Below are 17,352 nucleotides of genomic sequence, written 5' to 3' on the forward strand. Positions count from 1 at the left end.
CCCCCCCGCGGCTCATCGCTTTTAAAATACAGTGATAAATTTATTCCTCTACTGTTTGAGGGCAATAGGATAGCCTATTACATTGGAAGGCTTTGTTGGGATGACGTTGCCGGAGCCAGCAAACACAGCTGGCGAACTTGCAAGAATCCCACCGTGATGATCTGATGATGTTCAGGCAAAGAGACTGTAGTCATTCGCAGTTCGCATAATCTCCCCTTGAAGTCTGATAAATGCCTTTGCTCCTTCTCCGTACAGCATCGGCATGGATATTCCAAAGATTCCCATTAAGCAATAGGCGATATCTTCAATCCTTGTTGTCTTTCTCTTCGCAGCCCATGACATTTTTTGAGCGACACTTGCATATGCTACGTCATCTCCCAACAGGAAATTGCCAGGTAGTCCGGTGATTCCTGATATCAGCTGTTGCAGACCTAATTTCTCGCCTATCTTGTGCCATTCACTATCGAAGTAAGATGACTGTCGATGGAGCGATAAGCTCTCGAAGGGTCCACCCTCTAGTAAAACACTCGGAGGAGAGTACTAATGAGAGTGTGCAGATACAGCATCCAGCTGACAGGTTGACGTGTCAGATGCGAACCACGTATGTAGTAATAGGCCGCTTCAAATGCGCGTTTCAATGACAACACCATCATCCACATTTAGTAGCACTAACATAGATCTCGAGATTGCTCCACTCTCAAGTCAATATAAACAGGATCGTTGGACGGTTGTGGTTCAGCCACAATGCATGCAATAACACCCCGCAGTGCATATTCGTGGACAATGGTCGCGATATTTCAACATACGGATCTGGTGTTAGCACGTGCTTGGTAAATTTTGTCCAAATTGGCAAAATTGTAGTTGTTACCTTTACGCTGAACGTGATTGACATGAAGTTTACGTAGAACGCGCTTGTAAAACTAAATACCGCTTTTCCGAGGCGTATGTGTAAATATCAAAATACTCAGAACAACTTGGATAAGACGAGCATTCTCGACAAGCATAAATAGTTGGCCAAGCCTTGAGGTCACATTACTCCGCTTCCCGAATGTTTATACATGCATCCTCGCCCATAGCACTGACGATAGTAACGACTAGGAATCCGTTAGCACCATAGTTGAGCAAAGATTTCAGTAACTCACAGCTAGAATCACCGTTGTCCAGACGATCCTTAACGATGAGACCAAGGTCATCTTGCGGTACAGGAACATCGTTTTTAGTATTGCCATTCATGTCCGTCAATAAAAGGTATTCGTCATCATCATCGATTCCATCCTAGAAAATCCATTAGTACACGGACGTGCTATGGAAAGCCCCCATCCAGGAGTCAAAGCATACCAGCCGATATTCTGCTCTGTGAACAACTGGAACATCCGAAGTATGAGTGCTCGGGGCAATATCCTCCAATTTTTTGCCCGTGAAGATATCAATGCCAACAAAGTGAACCTTGGCATGCCCATGCCTGCCGGTCTTAGACGTGGACATCTCAACAATCTTGCAAGGCCGACCCTTTATCATAATATGACCACCCTTCTTCATATCAGAATTGGTCATTGGAAAAGTCGCTTGTTCGACATCATTAAAATTGAGATCCTATGTTTTACTGCTTAATCAATGTGGATGCACGACCTTCAAACTGTGTGTACGTACTTCGTTGTCAGACATTGTTTGGTTTCTGATAAGATCCTATAGAGTATGATAGGTTTGCTCTGATAGTGAGGAATATGTGAGTGAGGATGGGGGAAGAGTACAGTAGTATTGTGGATGGGAGAAGGTAAATGAGCAGCAGGGCTGGATGCTAGATAAATAGCTGATATAAGCCCCACACAGCTGAAGGATCGACATGATGTTTCCCAATGGTACCGGCAGTGAGGCGCTTCATGACGTAGAAGGGGCAGAAGAACTGGGGGTTTAACTCCACATGTTCAGCTGGGACGGATGAGATCCGACTCCTAGTTAGTATACAGCTGAAAATAATAAAATTCAATTAGGGCCAGCAACCCGAAGCAGCAGTGCGGGGCTGAAGGGAAAAGCCAATGAATAAAACACTAGTATCACAATGAGAAGTTTACTACGGAGTATGTAAAGTAGCCATTTGAAAACAGAAAAGTACATTATCACTTTAAGTGACAGAGTTCACAAGAAAATCCCCAACTGAAAAGTTATTTGGAACATTGTCTTTTCTTTTCTTTTTTTTTTTTTTTTTTTATAACCCGGCCCGTGACCGTTAAATTACCCATCTACCAAAACTAATCAGTAACGGAAAACACGCGGATTTTAAGCCACTGGCCGGATATAACCCAGGGTAGGAATCAATTACTATATGGGATACAACTTGAAGTTATACAACAATCACATGACCCAACATGACAGCGGAACGGAACAACGATGGGCCCCCAATCACGGAACGTAACCATACGCTAGGAATACGACGCTAAGAGAACATTGAAATCAGTTATCAGTCCGCCTGTCGTCGTCATACTAAAATTCCCTCTTTTTGACAGAAATCCACCAACCATCCTCTGCGTCTTTTCGCTCCGCGACCTCCGAACGAGCTCATCGTTACCCATATTAAAGCCACCGCCAAACCTCCCAAAGTCGAACTTGAAGGAAAGAAAACCGAGCATTCCACCCTCCCGCCTTGTCCGGCGGCTGAAGCTTCCCCGCGGTCTCTCGCTCCTCCCCACCTTTACTCAACATCTTGTTTCGCAACAGGTTGTATCCCCGTCACAATGCAAGCCGTCCCCGAGTCGCGACAGCAGACCTTTGAGGAAATCTACGGTCCTCCGGAGAATTTCCTCGAGATTGAGGTATGTTTATCACTATCGCTAGTGTAAATTCGGGAAAGAAAATACAAATTGTATCAATTAAATTCAATTCGGCCTTGGTCGCGCGACATACAACTTTCCCCCCACCCAACCCCAATGTCATATATAGAACAACCCCCCCCCCGGCCAACATCCTCAAAACCAATTAACCCAAATTTCCCTAGGTTCGAAACCCCCAAACCCATGGCACATCCCGGAACATGTACACCTCGTACGAAATCGTCTGTCGCACCAACATCCCCGCATTCAAGCTCAAGCACTCCGTCGTGCGCCGTCGTTACTCCGATTTCGAATATTTCCGCGATATCCTGGAGCGCGAGAGCACGAGGGTGACTATCCCGCCGCTGCCTGGGAAGGTGTTCACGAATCGGTTCAGTGACGATGTCATCGAGCACCGCAGGGAGGGGTTGCAGCGCTTCTTGCAGATTGTTGCCGGCCATCCGCTTTTGCAGACGGGGAGTAAGGTTTTGGCGAGCTTTATACAGGGTTTGTTTTTCTCCCTTTCTCCTTCTCTTTTTTTCTGTTTTCTATTAGTTTTGTTTCTACCGGTGTTGATTGTAATGCGGATTTTGCTGACTGGTGTGTGTGTGTGTGGTGTAGATCCGAACTGGGACCGCAATGCTTGGTAGAATTGGGCTGTGGGATGGTGGATCGTCATTGAAAGTGAAGGTCTTGCTCTAGCTGTGATGTTTTCAATCTTCTTTTTTTTTTACCTTCTTCAATTCTAGGCGAGTGTGTTAATCTATGACCGATGGTCTGCGGTTACACCCGTACTGTGATTTTCCTTCCTTTCTCCCTTCCTCCCCTTCTTGTCTTTGGTGCATCTCTTACGGTTACCTTGTCTGTCTGTCTTGGCGGAATTCCCACGCAAAATAGCGTTCATGTTGATGCTCGATTCTTCTTGTTTTTCTAAAGGCGAAACATGGCATTTAATATCTAGTTCTGTTCCCACTTTCGATTCTGTAGGTGCTGACGGTTTAGACAAAGATCATTGTTGGTGACTTGCTGGGTTATTTCTGCGCATGGTGTACATGATATCAATTGTATGTGAGTAGTCAAAAGCATATACCTGAAATAGGAAACGGGGCCGGGTGCTGAAGGTCAAAAGGATGGGTGTTTCTCTCGCTTGTGCTTGTACCATTACCACCGGTAGAACACGTTCCTGAGCCATATAGGGTATAGCAATGTAAGAAACTGTCGCTGGAAGTGTGTTTAAAAAAAAAAAAAAAAAAAAAAAAAACTGGGCATCATGCCGCAAAGTAAAATATTCGAAAGAATTTACATGAAAAACATTAAGGAAATCCTGGGATGTGCCTGCCCCATAGCTGAGATCATGTTAGCAAAAGGGAGTGTGTGTGCGAGAAAGTTTCAAGTTGCGTTGCAGTCATGCCAATTCATCCCACACCATTGGGGCAAGAGTATTATCTGCCCAAGATGGGTCCACGCCTGATGGATTGGCAGCATTTTCATCCAACGGGAAGGAAAACACGGCTGTCGAAGGTGCAACTGCCATGCTTTCGAGAGGAAGGCCCGGCGGTGGAGCAGGAGGAGAGAGTGCAGGATCAATGGGTCCTAATGCGGACTGCTCAGAGTTATCTGACTTGCCATTTTGACTGCTGGGAGGTGGTTTGGTAGGTTGCAAGTTCCGCTTGCTACCGGACGCCCTGTCCTTTCCATCTTTGAGACCGGATACCTCGGATTGATTGAACGAGTTACCGCTGACAGACCCGCCGTCACGGTACGCGTGGGGAAATTTGGTCCTAAACCGGTCTCGCAGATCGGTTGCTCTACGATGGCCGAGGTTCAATCGCTTGTCTTGTTGGATTAGTGTCCACTGAAAACCGTGTACCGCATAGCCTTTCAGCAGAGCTTCATCTTCTGCGACAGTGAATGGACGGCGAGACCGACGGCGGGACTTCATGGTGAAATGTGGCTCAGGGATGCCAAGAGATGCTAAGGTAGACTTGGATTTGCTAGAAAGAGTAGGCCCGGTTTTCGCCGAGGCCTGTTTAGCTTGAGGAATCGAGCTTTTAGGCTCAGATTCTTTGGTCGGGGTACTGCTGGAAGCCAAAGACTCCTGAGAGCTGCCAGCTGAGATACCTCCGGGCGGCGTCTCTGAGGCAGGCCATGGGTGTGGAAGGCGAATCTTCCCCGGGGCGCCGTCGGTACCCTCTGTTTCGGCCCGTGAGAGTGCATCGGCCAGGGTATCACGAAGTTTCTTCGTAGCCTCATTGGGGTCGGCGGCACTTCGAAAGATTAGAAGGCAAAGCCAGGGAAAACAATAGCAACAATAACCCACCGATAAGCCCAAGGACAGCAGACGCGAAATCTATTCTCCTGTCAGTCCACATTTTCTCAGCAGGGTCACCACCAGTGCCATACCTATCCTTTAGGTTTGAAGCACTCCGCTTGTTGAACTTAAGCTCTGGTTGCGCCAATATCGCAGTCCAGTTGCCAATCCCACACTTGACCACGCCACGCAACAGAGCAGTTGTTTCCTCCTCGGTCCATTTACGAAGATTCTTGCGGGAGCGCCCTCTTGTCTTGGGGGACAGCGGCTCCTTTTCTTCCACACGGGGTTGGGCCTCTTTGTCAATCAGCAAATTACCTTTCTCGTATCCTATCTGATCAACGCTCGCATCATCGAAGAGACCACTTTCTATATTGGTCTGTTCGTCATCCACAGTGTTTTCACCCACAGGGGAAGCCAGAATCTCATGGATCCTGCCCTCTATCCTCTCCACACTTTGGCTCTCAACAATTGTATTGGCAGTCAACAGAGCGGGTTCCACAAAGGAAGTACCTCGTGAGGGTTTGGTCAGCAGCTGCGTGATGGAACCGGCTTCGATCGGAGGGAGAAGAGCGGCATTGGGCGGTGGTTCGTTCAGGCCATTAAGAATAGCAAAAGGCCCGAATGGCGGCGGTCGTGGTTCCTTGTGCGCCTGCGGAATTGGCAGCTGTAGATGTTCTCCAAAGGAATCCGCCTGGACCTCTAACCGTCGGCGCTTGCGAGCATGAGAGTCGTCGTCGAATGAAGAATAAGGGAATCGCTCCAGAGCACGGAGGTTGACAAATTCCGGGAGAATGGGCTTGGGAGGAGGCTGTAAGCTTGAGACCGCATCTACTGTATGGTCATTTTTCTTTGCACGCGCCGCGTTGACGCTCTCTGTGAGCCCACCGGAGTCGTTGCGGCCAGGCAGCACTCCAGCTGAATTGTTGCTCTTCGGGATGGAATTTGACTCTCGAACTCCACTCGCATTGGGTTCAAGCGGCGAGGGGATGCTGAGGATGCGGGAGACTGGTTGGCGGAGAGGTGCAATGCGGAGGCTTTGCAGTTGGGGTAATTCACGGGTAAGGGATTCATCGAAAGACCGGGCAAAGTTGCCGTTGGAGTCCATTGTTCGCACTCACACCATCGGGAGTTAGTAGTCAAGATATCATTCAGTATTAGTCAGCCCTATAGAATTGCTCGAGTTGATTACACAGGCCATTTTGTCTCAGTAACTTGGTACATGCCGAGCTGGGGTTTGAAGTTCTTGTTGATAGATATGAGGAGATAAGAAAAAAACGGGTTAAGGTGATGATGACGATGGCGTGTGTAGTGTATTAATTGAGATTTGAACTTATCGCCCCGTATTCCGAACCAGAACCAATTCTAGATGGCACGTGCACGGCTGACTGAGCATTGGCCCCCACGCCTGATGGAGCCGGGATTTCCTAAAAAGGAAGTTTAATTTGCCAACCTCTCCGGCAATGGTTGCGGAAAACAACCCATGTCCATCCCTGGGAATTTACTTCCATCTTTCTTCTTGGACATTGTGCAGCTGCAGTTTAGTCTGGGAACTAGTAGTCTGCTTAAGCTTTCCCATACCATTGGGTCCATGTTCATATCGGGCCCCCCAGCTGTGCCCACCCAACCTTTTCTTTGTTCTTCCTCTGTATAAATACCCTCACCATATCACCTTCCTTTCAAAGCAACCAACCGTTCCCTTCTGAAAACACTGATATAAGTAACACACATATATTCACTTCTATATATATCAGAAAGAAAAACCACATCAATACCGTCACCATGGGTGTCGACGTTCCCTTCTGGCCGCACTTTCTTTTCAGGGTCTTTGAGCCTTTATCCTGGTACGCACAGCAAACTAAACGCGTTTTACAGCTATCGATCTGAAAACAAAGACCTCCAAATAACCATATTCACAGCTTCGGCGGCTATATATTCCCCCTCCTAGATCTTAACAAGTTCATCGTGGACTCAACACCAAACGTCCCACCGCCAGAGACCATCCATCCAAGCAGCGTCGTCCTAGCCGGCCAACTAGGAAACATCTACGCAGTGCTCGGCCTCCTAAGCTTCCTCATCCACCACAACACTAACGACCCCAAAGTCTTCCGCAACTACATCCTCGCCTACGTCTTCAGCGACATCAACCATCTCTATGCCACCTACCGCGGCGTGGGCTGGGACACCTTCGTCGATCCCTGGGCGTGGCAGAATCTCCTCACCTGGGGCAACATTGGTATGACGGTTTTTATGTTCGTGAACCGTATCCTGTTCCTCCTTGGGGTCTTCGGAAATGCCAAGGCCTCTGAGACCCATCGGAAGAGGAGCTGAGCCGGCGCAGCACAGCCGACGAGGACGACGCAACCCGGCCGTGTGGGTGAGGAATCGCTGGGGTGCGGAGATTAACGCTGCGCTTTTGCTCGGCCTGGTTATTCTCTCGTGTGTTGGGTGGGGGTTGGGCCTTTCTTGGGTGGTCTATATGTTGGTGAAGGAGGGGCTGACTTGGTTATTGCTGACGTTTGGGTTAGATCAGGTGGCTGCGGAATATGCGGTTGCTACTACGGCGAGGTGCGTGTCTGTGGTTGCCTTGTATTTGTTGACTAGACGCGGCGGGTGAGTTCAGTTGGTTTTCGGATGTCATAGATGGAAGGCTTTGTCCTTTGCGACTCTCAGCACTGGTTGCGGGGAAAATGATAACGAGAAAAGAAGATCTGGCCTTGTTACATATTCTCGGGCATGGGTACATTTCTTCAATTAACGAATATTTAACGTGTGCATGAAATACATATCCAGAGCCAAAGAGATGCTTCACAAACTAACAGATAACTCGCTGAGCAAGGAAAGTGGTTGCAATGCGAACCAACTATGCAGAACTAACCCCTACTTAAACCGTGAAGTTGAAATCCAGCGCCAATTTATTAAAAAATCCCGTAAACCCAAACATGCTCAATGCGAAAAATCGTGACGTATACGATTCATATCCTCGAGTTTCTCGATTATATGGAAGAAATAGATGCTATGTGTGTGTCCGGCACAGGTGGGTTCAACTAGCGCATAGCGTTGCGCATTCTCTGGAACATCTGGAGCAAGGCCGGCTGCCCTTGTTGTTGATACTCTCTAATATGCGGGATGAGACAGGGGATGCCGGGCGACGACTGGAACTGTTGTCGATAGGCAGCGTAGTTCTGATAGGGCACGATGAGAAAGAGCAAATCGGGAGGAACGATCGGGTTCAGAGCCATTGCGCCAGCAGCGCCGTTATTGCTGAAGACGGAATCGGTGATGCTATATTTCCGCAGTCCGTTGATGATGGCGGAAAACGAGTGGTAGTTTCGAATGACAAGGAGGGCCTGGGAAACAGCTCAGTTAGCCACATATTGATGCCGGTTGGGGAAACCCAAGTAAAGGCAGGCCGCCTTCGTACCTGTACACAGTCTTGAATATATGGGATCATGTCCGGCAGCGCAGTGCAGCATTCCCAGACTTCGATGCTGAGCGACTCCCACCTGCGCAGTAGTTTCGTTACCGCTGGATCCTCCGCTATCACTTGTTGCGGCGTCAGCGCGGAGAAGCTGCGCTCGTCGGCGTTCGTTAGGGTGCGAGCGAAATCTGCAGCGGATGTCGATCCTGTCAAGTCTTCATAGAGGGAGAAGTTGATATCAAAGGGTTGGATCCAATCCATCGTCCGGGCGTGCACATATTGTCGTTCAAAGCGGACTCTCAGGACGGAAAGGACTTTTAATATCGACGTCAAGCTGGGCGGGAGCTCTTTGAACAAACCTTGAATCGGATCCGCTATGAATTCGAAGCCCGGTGTGGCGCTCGGCATCTCATAGTTTCCTCCCGATTGCACTGTGAGCAGGCAATGAAACAAGGCGCGGTGAGCAAATGGGCTTCGATTTCGAAGATGCTTCACCGGCACGTTAGCTATCTGTTGCGAATATCAAGCACAAGGGAAACGGGCCACTTTACCTGTTCAACCTTGGTGTACCTCACTATCTCCTCGGGGAAGGTATTGAAGTAATTCAACAGATGGATGTACAGTGCGGTATGCTGCTGTAAAAACCATTCGACCGCGATCGCAGGGTAACCCAAGGAGTAGCGGACCAGCTCTTCGAAGGGAATGCGGGTGAAATGCAAGTGGCTCTCAGCATCAATCGCATCCGCAATGGCAGCGGAATCCAGGTCCCGGGTCACTTGAGGCGGGAACCAACTCCAAGCGACGAGTGATGGGGTGTTTGTTTTGCACCTGCGAATGATCTCCTCGACCTTTTGGACAAATGACAGGTTGGCGATATAAGCCCTCTCCTTCGGTTGGACTAGTGTGAGCAGGAAACTGTCTACGGCAGATGCATTTCGACTTTGCAGGGAGGAACGAGGCAGGTTCTCATCTCGATACAGACCATACTGGATCACTCGTTTGATATCCTCAACGTCAAAGGCCCACAGCACGGTGGTTGCTTCATCCTCCCACCATCGGTATGTCACGAAGAACGGAGGTATCTCCGCACTTGACTGGAACAGCGATGGGTAGCTCGACTGTGCCGGCATCGACATCGCACTCATCGACTCATCCATCGCACGAAGGCGTGGAACCCCCGTCATGCAACCAATCTCTGGCAACGAAAAGAAGGCCTCAGGTGGTGACAGATGGAAGCCTACCACTGTATCCTGATTCGGGATAGACATCTCAGCAAAATGACAAACGACAGTTCCCACAGTGGACCGACTATTGGGCAGCTAGTGTCCATACCTTCTTATCCGTGCTTTAATTACTTTAGTTAGGCCGTCAGGGCGTACAAACAGCTAAGCGACTTCCGAAACGAGGCGCCTGTTTCCGCCACCCAACTGAGACCTAGACGATTAAGCGAATACTGAAGGCGTACGAGTATATGTTGGACCAACTGGGGCACAATCTGGCGTGATATGGAACAGGAAGACAGCAAGACTATAGTATAGGTATGGTGATAGTTGAAATAGAGAACGTCCAGAAGCGGGTCAAGAGTCAAAAGAGCCCCTGCAGGCTGACTGAATCCTCTTAGGTAGATAACGAGGGGATATCTGGAACAGACAGACTGTAGTGGGAAATGAGGGTCCGGGCACTTGGCCTTTTATTGCACCAGTTCGGAGTATTCGCCTGCGTTTTCTTCCTTGTCTTTTTTTTTGGTATTTTTTATTTATTTATTTATATATTTTTTTTCTTTTACCTGGCCTAAATTTTTCTTATGGTCCCCAATCTCAACAGCAGATTCTGCAGTCTTGCCACGTTCAACTCACGAGGGAACTAGAAGGACCTAATGCTTGTAGTGGCTTCACATCTGAGCATGACGGGAAGTGGCGCATCATAAAATCCAAAGAAACGAAGAAGGGGGCTGATCTGTTCCAAACCGCTGGGTCTCCCGGAATCCAGGTTAGGCCCAGAAACGGGGATTGGCCATAGAGGACTAGCAAAATTAAAGAAGCCTGAAAGTAAGGAAAGTCTGGAGCTGCGAAGTGGGCCGGGTCGATCAATCAATCGTCATAGTCAAGAGACAATATATGTAAAGCGTTCAACGATTACAACATAGCCCCTGAGACGCCGTTTAACAAAATGATCTAAAAAGGATTCTGGGAAGATCCCAGCCACAGAAAGGTAAAAAATAAAACAGGAAAAAAAAAAGCGAGAAAATAAAACAAATGGAACCCCCAGAATAATAAGAAAAACAGAGAAGGGGGGAAAAAAAAAAAAAAAAAAAAGGGAAAGAAAAAGAAAATAGAACTCCACACGGGCAATAAAAAGTCACCATTTATCCATCATACTAGCGTAAAAATTTTTTTAGACTGGTTCAGAAGGGTAAGAGTAATGAGAGAGCAATAATAGAAGCCAGCGGCGGCCATCCGTTCAACAATTGGAATGCATTGAAGAGAAGCGGTCAGCAACATTGCATGGGGTCGAATAAGATGCATTAGCCATTCTTTTCTGGAAGATTCACCCGTACTGGATGTGGTTCAATCGTTCAGTCGACATGTAATGTGTTAAGCCGGAGCAACTAGTGACTGTAACTGTAGCGGTGAAGTCGACTTTCTGGACGGAAAGCTCGGGATCTGGCAGGGGAGGACTGTATGAGGATAGTCATAATTCTGATGATAATGGCCGTGATAGACGGGCGTAGCATCATCCTGCCTTGAATTGACCTTCATCGACCAGTAATTTAGATCGCCACTTTTCTCTCTCCCTCTCCCTCTCTCTCAGCTCCATGGCACCCTGCATGAGGATACACGCTAGAAACTGTCTATGGAGCACGGTGGAACAAAGGAACTGCTAGCGGACACTCCTGATCCAGTAACTAAGTTGGTCGCTCGTCTCGTTCTTTTTCGTTTATTGCCCATGGGGCCATATTTCTCTACCTCGTGAAGGGTATCGTCGATGCTCAAAGGCTATAAATGTCGATCCGATTTGGTTCTCCAACGCCGCGCGACACTATGGGGCAGCGGTTTCTCTGTTGTACTCACGCCCTGAGCCATTATTCCTCTTAGAGGAAATGAAGAAGAGAAAATTTTCAAAGTGTAATTAGCGGACCGTTATGGCAAGGTACACGAAAGGATTCATCATTGGGCATGACAGTTGTACTGATACGTACGTACTCCGTAGTACTATGTTGTACTACGACGGACTACCTGGTGGGGACATTGAAAAAAAAAGAATTCACGGCTGTAGCCGGCCGTCGAAAAATAACGGCCAGTCCATTATGCTGTGATCAACCGAACTCAACCCTGGCTAATTGTAGAAACTCCCATTGGTTGTCCTGGTCCGCATCTGCCGATGAGTTTTCCATGGTACATACGGAGTACACGGTGCTAGACTAGACCAAGTTGAGCTGATAGATATTGTTGTCCCTGTGGCGTGGTGGAAATGAAGCGAGTCGGAGTTCCCGCCCAGTGTATATGGGCAATTACCCTCATTGGAACGGCGCTTCGTTTTTTATTTTTATTTTCTCAATTGCGCCGTTTGTTTTTTTTTTTTTTTTTTTTTTTTTTTTTTTTTTTTTTTTTTTGTGTGTGTTGGTGTCCATGTTAAGACCCCCCAGGTCATTTGTAAAACGTGAGACTCAATCATCTTTCGGAAATCAAGGATGGCGCGCGTTGGCTTGCATGGACCGCTCCAAGGCTCTCTCCACGTCGAACTACAGGTAGAAAATTCACCGACCACACAGAAGAGAATGGTGAACGCCCCAGACAACATGGAGAGCTGAAAGAGAAGACAAGGTAGCAGCAATAAGACCCGCTCTGCTGGGAAAAGAATGAAAGCTGGCGTTCAATTTGCCCCAAGCCTGTGTGTCAGTTTCTTTCTTTCCTGATATTGCCAGAAACAAAGGTAGTGGATATTAATATCAGCCACTATGTACATACAATGAGAAGTCGAGTCCGTGAGTTGCAGTAGTCTCGTGAGCTGTTCGCTTCTTTCGGCACCCCCTCCAAAAAATGATTCAGTATATACCGAGTGTCACGTTCCTTACATGGCTTGCTATTATGAGCTTGCATCTTGAGAAAGGCATGCTTAAAAAAGAAAAAGAAAAAGAAAGAACAGTTGTCAGTTAACGGACTTGCTTTTGCTTGCTGTAGTACATACTACCTACATAACATTTGCATTCGAAAGAAGGTGTGGCGTTGGGGTCTAAGACGTTCTTTTCCTCAAACAATAGTCTAATTTTTATTTTTATATGTTTGTTTTCTTTTTCACAGTCCCTGGTGCTTCCCTCATAACTGTAGTTCTGAATTGAACGGCCCACACATGCACTATTCCGTACACAACCCTAGGTACTATACTCTATTGCAGCTTGTCTGCCGGAGATAATGAAGCAGATTGGCCCATCACTCGTGACGTGCATAGAAATATATATCCCGATTCCTGTAGCGGTCCCGCGGTACATAAACTAAGTCAATTTAATTATTTGTACAAAGTATGTGAGCACTCCATTCATCTCCACCCGATAGTCACGCATCTCAACATGGCAAGAGATCATCCGCATGCGGACCACCTCAGACCGCGAGTCTCTGCTGAAAAAGGGAACACACACGAACTGTTAGGAAGGCACTCTAAAGTTAGGAACAGGGATAGTGGTACAGGATGCAAGGCCACTGCTGGTTCCCTTCCTGAAATGATGAGAGAGTAACTCCGTCATGTCGGTATCCATCTGGATAGTCCCGTCTAGATTTCAAACTCAATCCCCAAAATCAAGCTTCAAAGAGTTGCCTATCCCCCCGATAGGGTAAAATTCTTTATTTGTTCCCCCTTTGTTCAAAGGCCGCGATTTCCCCGTACCTCGATGCCCCCTGATGATTGGTTTCCGATCCTTCAATCCCAACGGGGACACCAAATGGAAGTAAGATCGGCTCCAACAATGACTTGTCACCTCCGTCCAACGCACCCGAGCCAAGGCTTAAGACCGTCGCATGGGGCTTGCGCTTTAGCCGGGTGATTCTTCTCTCCTGCTGCATGGTCAGCGCGCTTACGTCGCTATGATAATGCCGAGGATCGGTCTCCACGGAGGGTATGGTAGGTGCCGCTACTGAAAAGGCATTTAGGGCAACGACGGAGTAGGACGGGAGCGGTGCATGACGGAGAAGGAAGGATGCGTACGGATCCTGCAGAGAATTCGACGTGTTCCACTCCCACTTGTGCCCCTTTCGTATAGATCCAGGTATCTTTGCGACTCTACCCACCGTAGTGGGTGTAATGAACGGACGCTAATTGGTGATACAGGCGTTTGCTCAGTTCACCTGTGGTGCTTTTATCTAATCAGTCCCACTCAGATTTGGAGATTGAGTTGGAGGGATTTACGTGTGAATCATGTCAATGTGAGAGGTAAAGTGGCGATCGGTCAAACCAGATTCCGTTACCTAAAAGGTGTTGACATCCACCAGAGCGCGACGGGCCTCTCCGTCCCATTCGGACTATTCCTTGTGAACCATTATCTAGAGGGTCCATATCGCGGAAAGATACAGAGTCAAAAGACGGTAATATCTACATTGGACGAATACTCGAGCGGGGTATCAAATGTCAGGTCATTTCAGAACAAGACTAATTAAGAGGTATCATATCAAACGAGACGGCAGTCCCTGTTTTGCTTGCTATGGCTTGACCCTACGGAACATGGATATGGAAACTACCAAGCCCCATTATGCGTCCTGTAGACAACTTTTTTTTTCTTCCTAGAAACGCATCATAGAATCATAACCGGCGTCATACAGGCCCACAAAGCAAGACAAGATGTCGTCTCTAGCGGATTTTTCAAGTCTTTTGATTTTGCTGCAGTGTCTAATGTCACCTACCAGGATACATTTAGTTGGCAATGGCAGCAGCACGGCGGCGGTCACGCTCCTCAGCGATGGAGAGCTGTATGATGCGTTAGTATCTTCCGTTGTATAGAATACGTGGAACGGATAGCAAACATACCTTGACACCCTTGCCCTTGGGGAGGGAGATCCAGGGCTTCTCCTGGCCGATGACGAAGACGTTGGTCTCACGGGTGGCGAAGGTGTTGTCAACAGCATCCTTGACGTGGACAATGTTGAAACCTCCGTCGTGGCGCTCACGGTGAGTGATGACACCAACACGACCCATGTTACGACCACCGGTAACCATGATGACAACACCAGTGTCGAAGCGGGCGAAGTCAGTGATCTTGCCAGTGGCAATGTCAACCTTCACGGTGTCGTTGACCTTGATGGCAGGGTCGGGGTAGCGGATGCTGTGATTACAGTTGTTAGCATATACAGTTCTACAATTCGATCCTCACTGATCGCCAGCAAGTCGTAATATAATTTCGAAGTTCTTTCGTCCTCCGCCGATCAACCAAAGCTTGGTCCAACGACTGATGGACGCGGAACTTGTGGAGAGTATGCACTCACGTTCTCGCATCGTGCGTAACCAAGAATGGGATCCCGCCCTTGCCGAGCTGAACACGCTTAACCTTGCACAGCTTGTATTCGGCCTCCTCAGCCTGGATACGGTGGACGGTGAAACGGCCCTTGGTGTCGTAGATGAGACGGAAGTTCTCGCCGGTCTTCTCGATGCCGATGACGTCCATGAAGCCAGCGGGGAAGGTAGGGTCAGTGCGGACCTTGCCGTCGACCTGGATGAGACGCTGCATCATGATGGCCTTAACCTCACGGCCGTTCAGGGCGTACTTGAGACGGTTACGGATGAACACGATGAGGGGAAGGCAGTCGCGGAGCTTGTGAGGACCGGGGGAGGCCTTGGGAGCATAGGTTCCGGACATTTTGTCCAGGAGCCAGTGCGAAGGCGCACTAAGGCGCTTCTGGTGCTTGGTACTGTAGACATCGCTGTCAGTGTCGAGTTTCCTTTGATTCTGCTATCCAACGGTGACCATCGAGCCCCTTTCAAACGTAGTTTTTCCAGGACTGGTGCGCTCATCGTAAATCTCAATGGAAAATATCTGCAATGGTATACTCACGGTCCGCGAGGCATCTTGACTGCTTTGTCGACTTGAACCCGGTTAGTTGTCGAAGTGTCCGAAGGAGAAAAACCAGACGAAGCCGAAAGTTGTCGAGTGATATCCGATCCACTACGAAAACTCGCTTAGTGGAGTTTGTGCTTGTCCTGATTAGGATAATTAGGGCTAGGGTGTATAATTCGACGCTAGTCCTGATCTAGGCCCGCTCCTTTTGCTCCACCCTAGTCAATGATTACATAATACCAGAACAGGGGTAACTAAATACTAGTTAACTTTGTACTAGTATTGATCTCATACATCATCATCTACTGGGAAGTATAGACTACCTCCTGCTTAGAGTGGTATCGAACGCCTTGTAATTACCTATGTACTCTAATCTAAACTTGCTTTGTTAATTTCAGATGTATCCCTTCAGGACTGCAATCTCAGCATTGATGATCGAGGATCCAGCGGCTCCAATAACCGTGTTGTGAGAGAGAGCAGCAAAGCGGAGGTCAAAGTAGCCTCCCTGGGCGCCTTCACGCACCCGACCCACGCTAACAGTGTATCCGCCGCAGATGTCTCTGTCGAGTCTTGGTTGCGGCCTGTCCGCCTCGTCGAATACCCTAATCGCCTCCTTAGGGGCAGAAGGAGCCCCAAGTTTCTGCGCTTCGGACTGGTATTCCCTCAGCGCCTGCACGACCTGTTCGGCGCTGGGTGCTGGGCGGTTCTTGAATCTCAGCGAAACAAACGCCATATGACCGTCGGTAACGTGGACCCGAGTGCAAGTGGCTCCAACTCGAAGCCCAGCCTGCTCCTCGAAGGCGGTAGCATCTGCATTCAGAGAACCCAAGATCTTCTGAGCCTCGTTCTCGAGCTTGTCTTCTTCGCCGCTAATGAAAGGGATAACGTTATCCAGGATGTCCATGCTGGGCACACCGGGGTAGCCAGCACCCGACAAGGCCTGCTCAGTAAAGACTTCGACCTCTTCAACAGGGCCAAACTTGGCCTGGAGAGCTGCGAAAGGGATGACGATACCAATGACCGCGCAGTTGGAGTTGCACACAAGGAAGCCCTTCTTCAAACCGAATTCTTTCCTTTGGTGAGGGATCAAATCGAAGTGATGAGGGTTGACTGTTGGCACAACGAGGGGGACCAAGGGATGCTTGCGATAGTTCTTTGCGTTCGAAAACACGGGGATCTCGGCCTTGATGAACTCCATTTCTGGAGAGATGCTGGTTAGCAATAGCCTTTTCAAATAAGGGGATCCCACATACCAACTTCACCCGCAATATCGCTGTTCAAACCAGAGAACACAAGATCACAGTCGGCGAATTGAGAGGCTTTGCAATCCCGGAGAACAAGGTTGCTGAGCTTCTCAGACATAGCCGTAGTCTGCTTCCATCTTACGGCGTCCTTGTAGGCCTTGCCGGCTGAGCGCTCTGATGCACCGACGGCATGAAGCTCCAGAAAAGGGTGATCGGCGAGCAACAGGATAAATCTCTGGCCCACAGAGCCTGTGGCACCGAGGACACCTATTTATCATCAACACGGTATTCCATAACAAAACATGAGCTAATTCCTCGTACCGCACTTCTTCTTAGGAGACGATGCCATCTTGATCGAAAACAGATGAGTCAAAGTGCCGACCTAGCGTTACTAATAAGCTAATAACTTCAAGGGATTATTATAGAGATCATCAATGGTTCCAAATAATTGGGAAAGCAACCATTGATGTCCATTATAAACGAATTACTCACCGGCTTAACTATGAAAGAGGGGCTTAAAGAAAGATGCT

The 17,352-nt window shown here is 48.4% G+C and overlaps 9 protein-coding genes across 9 annotated transcripts; 2 read left to right on the forward strand and 7 right to left on the reverse strand.

Annotated features, from left to right (window-relative positions):
* Positions 1 to 1,032: 1,032 nt before the first annotated feature.
* BDV38DRAFT_293551 (eukaryotic translation initiation factor 5A-1) lies at positions 1,033 to 1,665 on the reverse strand (the record flags this gene model as incomplete). Its single annotated transcript, XM_032062284.1, has 4 exons — positions 1,033 to 1,094; positions 1,143 to 1,275; positions 1,339 to 1,565; positions 1,638 to 1,665. 4 exons carry the CDS (start codon positions 1,663 to 1,665, stop codon positions 1,033 to 1,035), a joined length of 450 nt encoding a protein of 149 aa, XP_031913018.1.
* Positions 1,666 to 2,468: 803 nt separating this feature from the next.
* Positions 2,469 to 3,637, forward strand: BDV38DRAFT_98118 (sorting nexin-3). The gene is made up of 3 exons (XM_032064217.1): positions 2,469 to 2,810; positions 2,993 to 3,314; positions 3,429 to 3,637. Exons 1-3 carry the CDS (start codon positions 2,733 to 2,735, stop codon positions 3,455 to 3,457), a joined length of 429 nt encoding a protein of 142 aa, XP_031913019.1. The 5' UTR covers positions 2,469 to 2,732; the 3' UTR covers positions 3,458 to 3,637.
* Positions 3,638 to 4,062: 425 nt separating this feature from the next.
* Positions 4,063 to 6,422, reverse strand: BDV38DRAFT_247671 (SANT/Myb-like DNA-binding domain-containing protein). Its single transcript, XM_032054683.1, has 3 exons — positions 5,211 to 6,422; positions 5,128 to 5,157; positions 4,063 to 5,074 (listed from the first exon to the last, which is right to left on the reverse strand). Exons 1-3 carry the CDS (start codon positions 6,224 to 6,226, stop codon positions 4,213 to 4,215), a joined length of 1,908 nt encoding a protein of 635 aa, XP_031913020.1. The 5' UTR covers positions 6,227 to 6,422; the 3' UTR covers positions 4,063 to 4,212.
* Positions 6,423 to 6,809: 387 nt separating this feature from the next.
* Positions 6,810 to 7,546, forward strand: BDV38DRAFT_98159 (uncharacterized protein). The gene is made up of 2 exons (XM_032064218.1): positions 6,810 to 6,962; positions 7,038 to 7,546. The coding sequence occupies exons 1-2, from the start codon at positions 6,901 to 6,903 to the stop codon at positions 7,447 to 7,449; spliced, it is 474 nt and encodes a 157-aa protein (XP_031913021.1). The 5' UTR covers positions 6,810 to 6,900; the 3' UTR covers positions 7,450 to 7,546.
* On the reverse strand, positions 7,547 to 7,962 carry BDV38DRAFT_98160 (uncharacterized protein). Its single transcript, XM_032064219.1, has one exon. It carries the CDS (start codon positions 7,862 to 7,864, stop codon positions 7,643 to 7,645), a length of 222 nt encoding a protein of 73 aa, XP_031913022.1. The 5' UTR covers positions 7,865 to 7,962; the 3' UTR covers positions 7,547 to 7,642.
* A 203-nt stretch (positions 7,963 to 8,165) lies between these two features.
* Positions 8,166 to 9,723, reverse strand: BDV38DRAFT_271581 (uncharacterized protein; the record flags this gene model as incomplete). The annotated part of the gene is made up of 3 exons (XM_032057340.1): positions 8,166 to 8,468; positions 8,543 to 9,028; positions 9,091 to 9,723. 3 exons carry the CDS (start codon positions 9,721 to 9,723, stop codon positions 8,166 to 8,168), a joined length of 1,422 nt encoding a protein of 473 aa, XP_031913023.1.
* Positions 9,724 to 10,891: 1,168 nt separating this feature from the next.
* Positions 10,892 to 11,696, reverse strand: BDV38DRAFT_247676 (uncharacterized protein). The gene has a single exon (XM_032054684.1). It carries the CDS (start codon positions 11,296 to 11,298, stop codon positions 11,134 to 11,136), a length of 165 nt encoding a protein of 54 aa, XP_031913024.1. The 5' UTR covers positions 11,299 to 11,696; the 3' UTR covers positions 10,892 to 11,133.
* Positions 11,697 to 14,006: 2,310 nt separating this feature from the next.
* On the reverse strand, positions 14,007 to 15,648 carry BDV38DRAFT_247680 (40S ribosomal protein eS4). Its single transcript, XM_032054685.1, has 4 exons — positions 15,576 to 15,648; positions 15,010 to 15,432; positions 14,555 to 14,849; positions 14,007 to 14,494 (listed from the first exon to the last, which is right to left on the reverse strand). The coding sequence occupies exons 1-4, from the start codon at positions 15,587 to 15,589 to the stop codon at positions 14,441 to 14,443; spliced, it is 786 nt and encodes a 261-aa protein (XP_031913025.1). The 5' UTR covers positions 15,590 to 15,648; the 3' UTR covers positions 14,007 to 14,440.
* Positions 15,649 to 15,914: 266 nt separating this feature from the next.
* Positions 15,915 to 17,310, reverse strand: BDV38DRAFT_247682 (aspartate-semialdehyde dehydrogenase family protein). The gene is made up of 3 exons (XM_032054686.1): positions 17,144 to 17,310; positions 16,832 to 17,089; positions 15,915 to 16,778 (listed from the first exon to the last, which is right to left on the reverse strand). The coding sequence occupies exons 1-3, from the start codon at positions 17,169 to 17,171 to the stop codon at positions 15,973 to 15,975; spliced, it is 1,092 nt and encodes a 363-aa protein (XP_031913026.1). The 5' UTR covers positions 17,172 to 17,310; the 3' UTR covers positions 15,915 to 15,972.
* Positions 17,311 to 17,352: the final 42 nt, after the last annotated feature.

The sequence above is a fragment of the Aspergillus pseudotamarii genome, assembly GCF_009193445.1.
Source record: "Aspergillus pseudotamarii strain CBS 117625 unplaced genomic scaffold BDV38scaffold_30, whole genome shotgun sequence".
Lineage (NCBI taxonomy): Eukaryota > Fungi > Ascomycota > Eurotiomycetes > Eurotiales > Aspergillaceae > Aspergillus > Aspergillus pseudotamarii.

Bases quoted from the DNA above. Each gene is read 5' to 3' on its own strand.
- BDV38DRAFT_98159 (XM_032064218.1), top strand. From the start codon at position 6,901: ATGGGTGTCGACGTTCCCTTCTGGCCGCACTTTCTTTTCAGGGTCTTT. The intron at 6,963-7,037 runs GTACGCACAGCA...CCATATTCACAG, and splicing joins GTCTTTGAGCCTTTATCCTG to CTTCGGCGGCTATATATTCC.
- BDV38DRAFT_247671 (XM_032054683.1), bottom strand. From the start codon at position 6,226: ATGGACTCCAACGGCAACTTTGCCCGGTCTTTCGATGAATCCCTTACC. The intron at 5,158-5,210 runs GTATGGCACTGG...ACAGGAGAATAG, and splicing joins GCTTCAAACCTAAAGGATAG to ATTTCGCGTCTGCTGTCCTT. The intron at 5,075-5,127 runs GTGGGTTATTGT...AATCTTTCGAAG, and splicing joins TGCTGTCCTTGGGCTTATCG to TGCCGCCGACCCCAATGAGG.
- BDV38DRAFT_247676 (XM_032054684.1), bottom strand. From the start codon at position 11,298: ATGAAGGTCAATTCAAGGCAGGATGATGCTACGCCCGTCTATCACGGC.
- BDV38DRAFT_98118 (XM_032064217.1), top strand. From the start codon at position 2,733: ATGCAAGCCGTCCCCGAGTCGCGACAGCAGACCTTTGAGGAAATCTAC. The intron at 2,811-2,992 runs GTATGTTTATCA...AAATTTCCCTAG, and splicing joins AGAATTTCCTCGAGATTGAG to GTTCGAAACCCCCAAACCCA. The intron at 3,315-3,428 runs GTTTGTTTTTCT...TGTGTGGTGTAG, and splicing joins TTTGGCGAGCTTTATACAGG to ATCCGAACTGGGACCGCAAT.
- BDV38DRAFT_98160 (XM_032064219.1), bottom strand. From the start codon at position 7,864: ATGTACCCATGCCCGAGAATATGTAACAAGGCCAGATCTTCTTTTCTC.
- BDV38DRAFT_247680 (XM_032054685.1), bottom strand. The intron at 14,850-15,009 runs GTGAGTGCATAC...CTGTAATCACAG, and splicing joins GTTACGCACGATGCGAGAAC to CATCCGCTACCCCGACCCTG. The intron at 14,495-14,554 runs GTATGTTTGCTA...CGCATCATACAG, and splicing joins CCAAGGGCAAGGGTGTCAAG to CTCTCCATCGCTGAGGAGCG.
- BDV38DRAFT_247682 (XM_032054686.1), bottom strand. From the start codon at position 17,171: ATGGCATCGTCTCCTAAGAAGAAGTGCG. The intron at 17,090-17,143 runs GTACGAGGAATT...GATGATAAATAG, and splicing joins GTCTCCTAAGAAGAAGTGCG to GTGTCCTCGGTGCCACAGGC. The intron at 16,779-16,831 runs GTATGTGGGATC...GCATCTCTCCAG, and splicing joins CGATATTGCGGGTGAAGTTG to AAATGGAGTTCATCAAGGCC.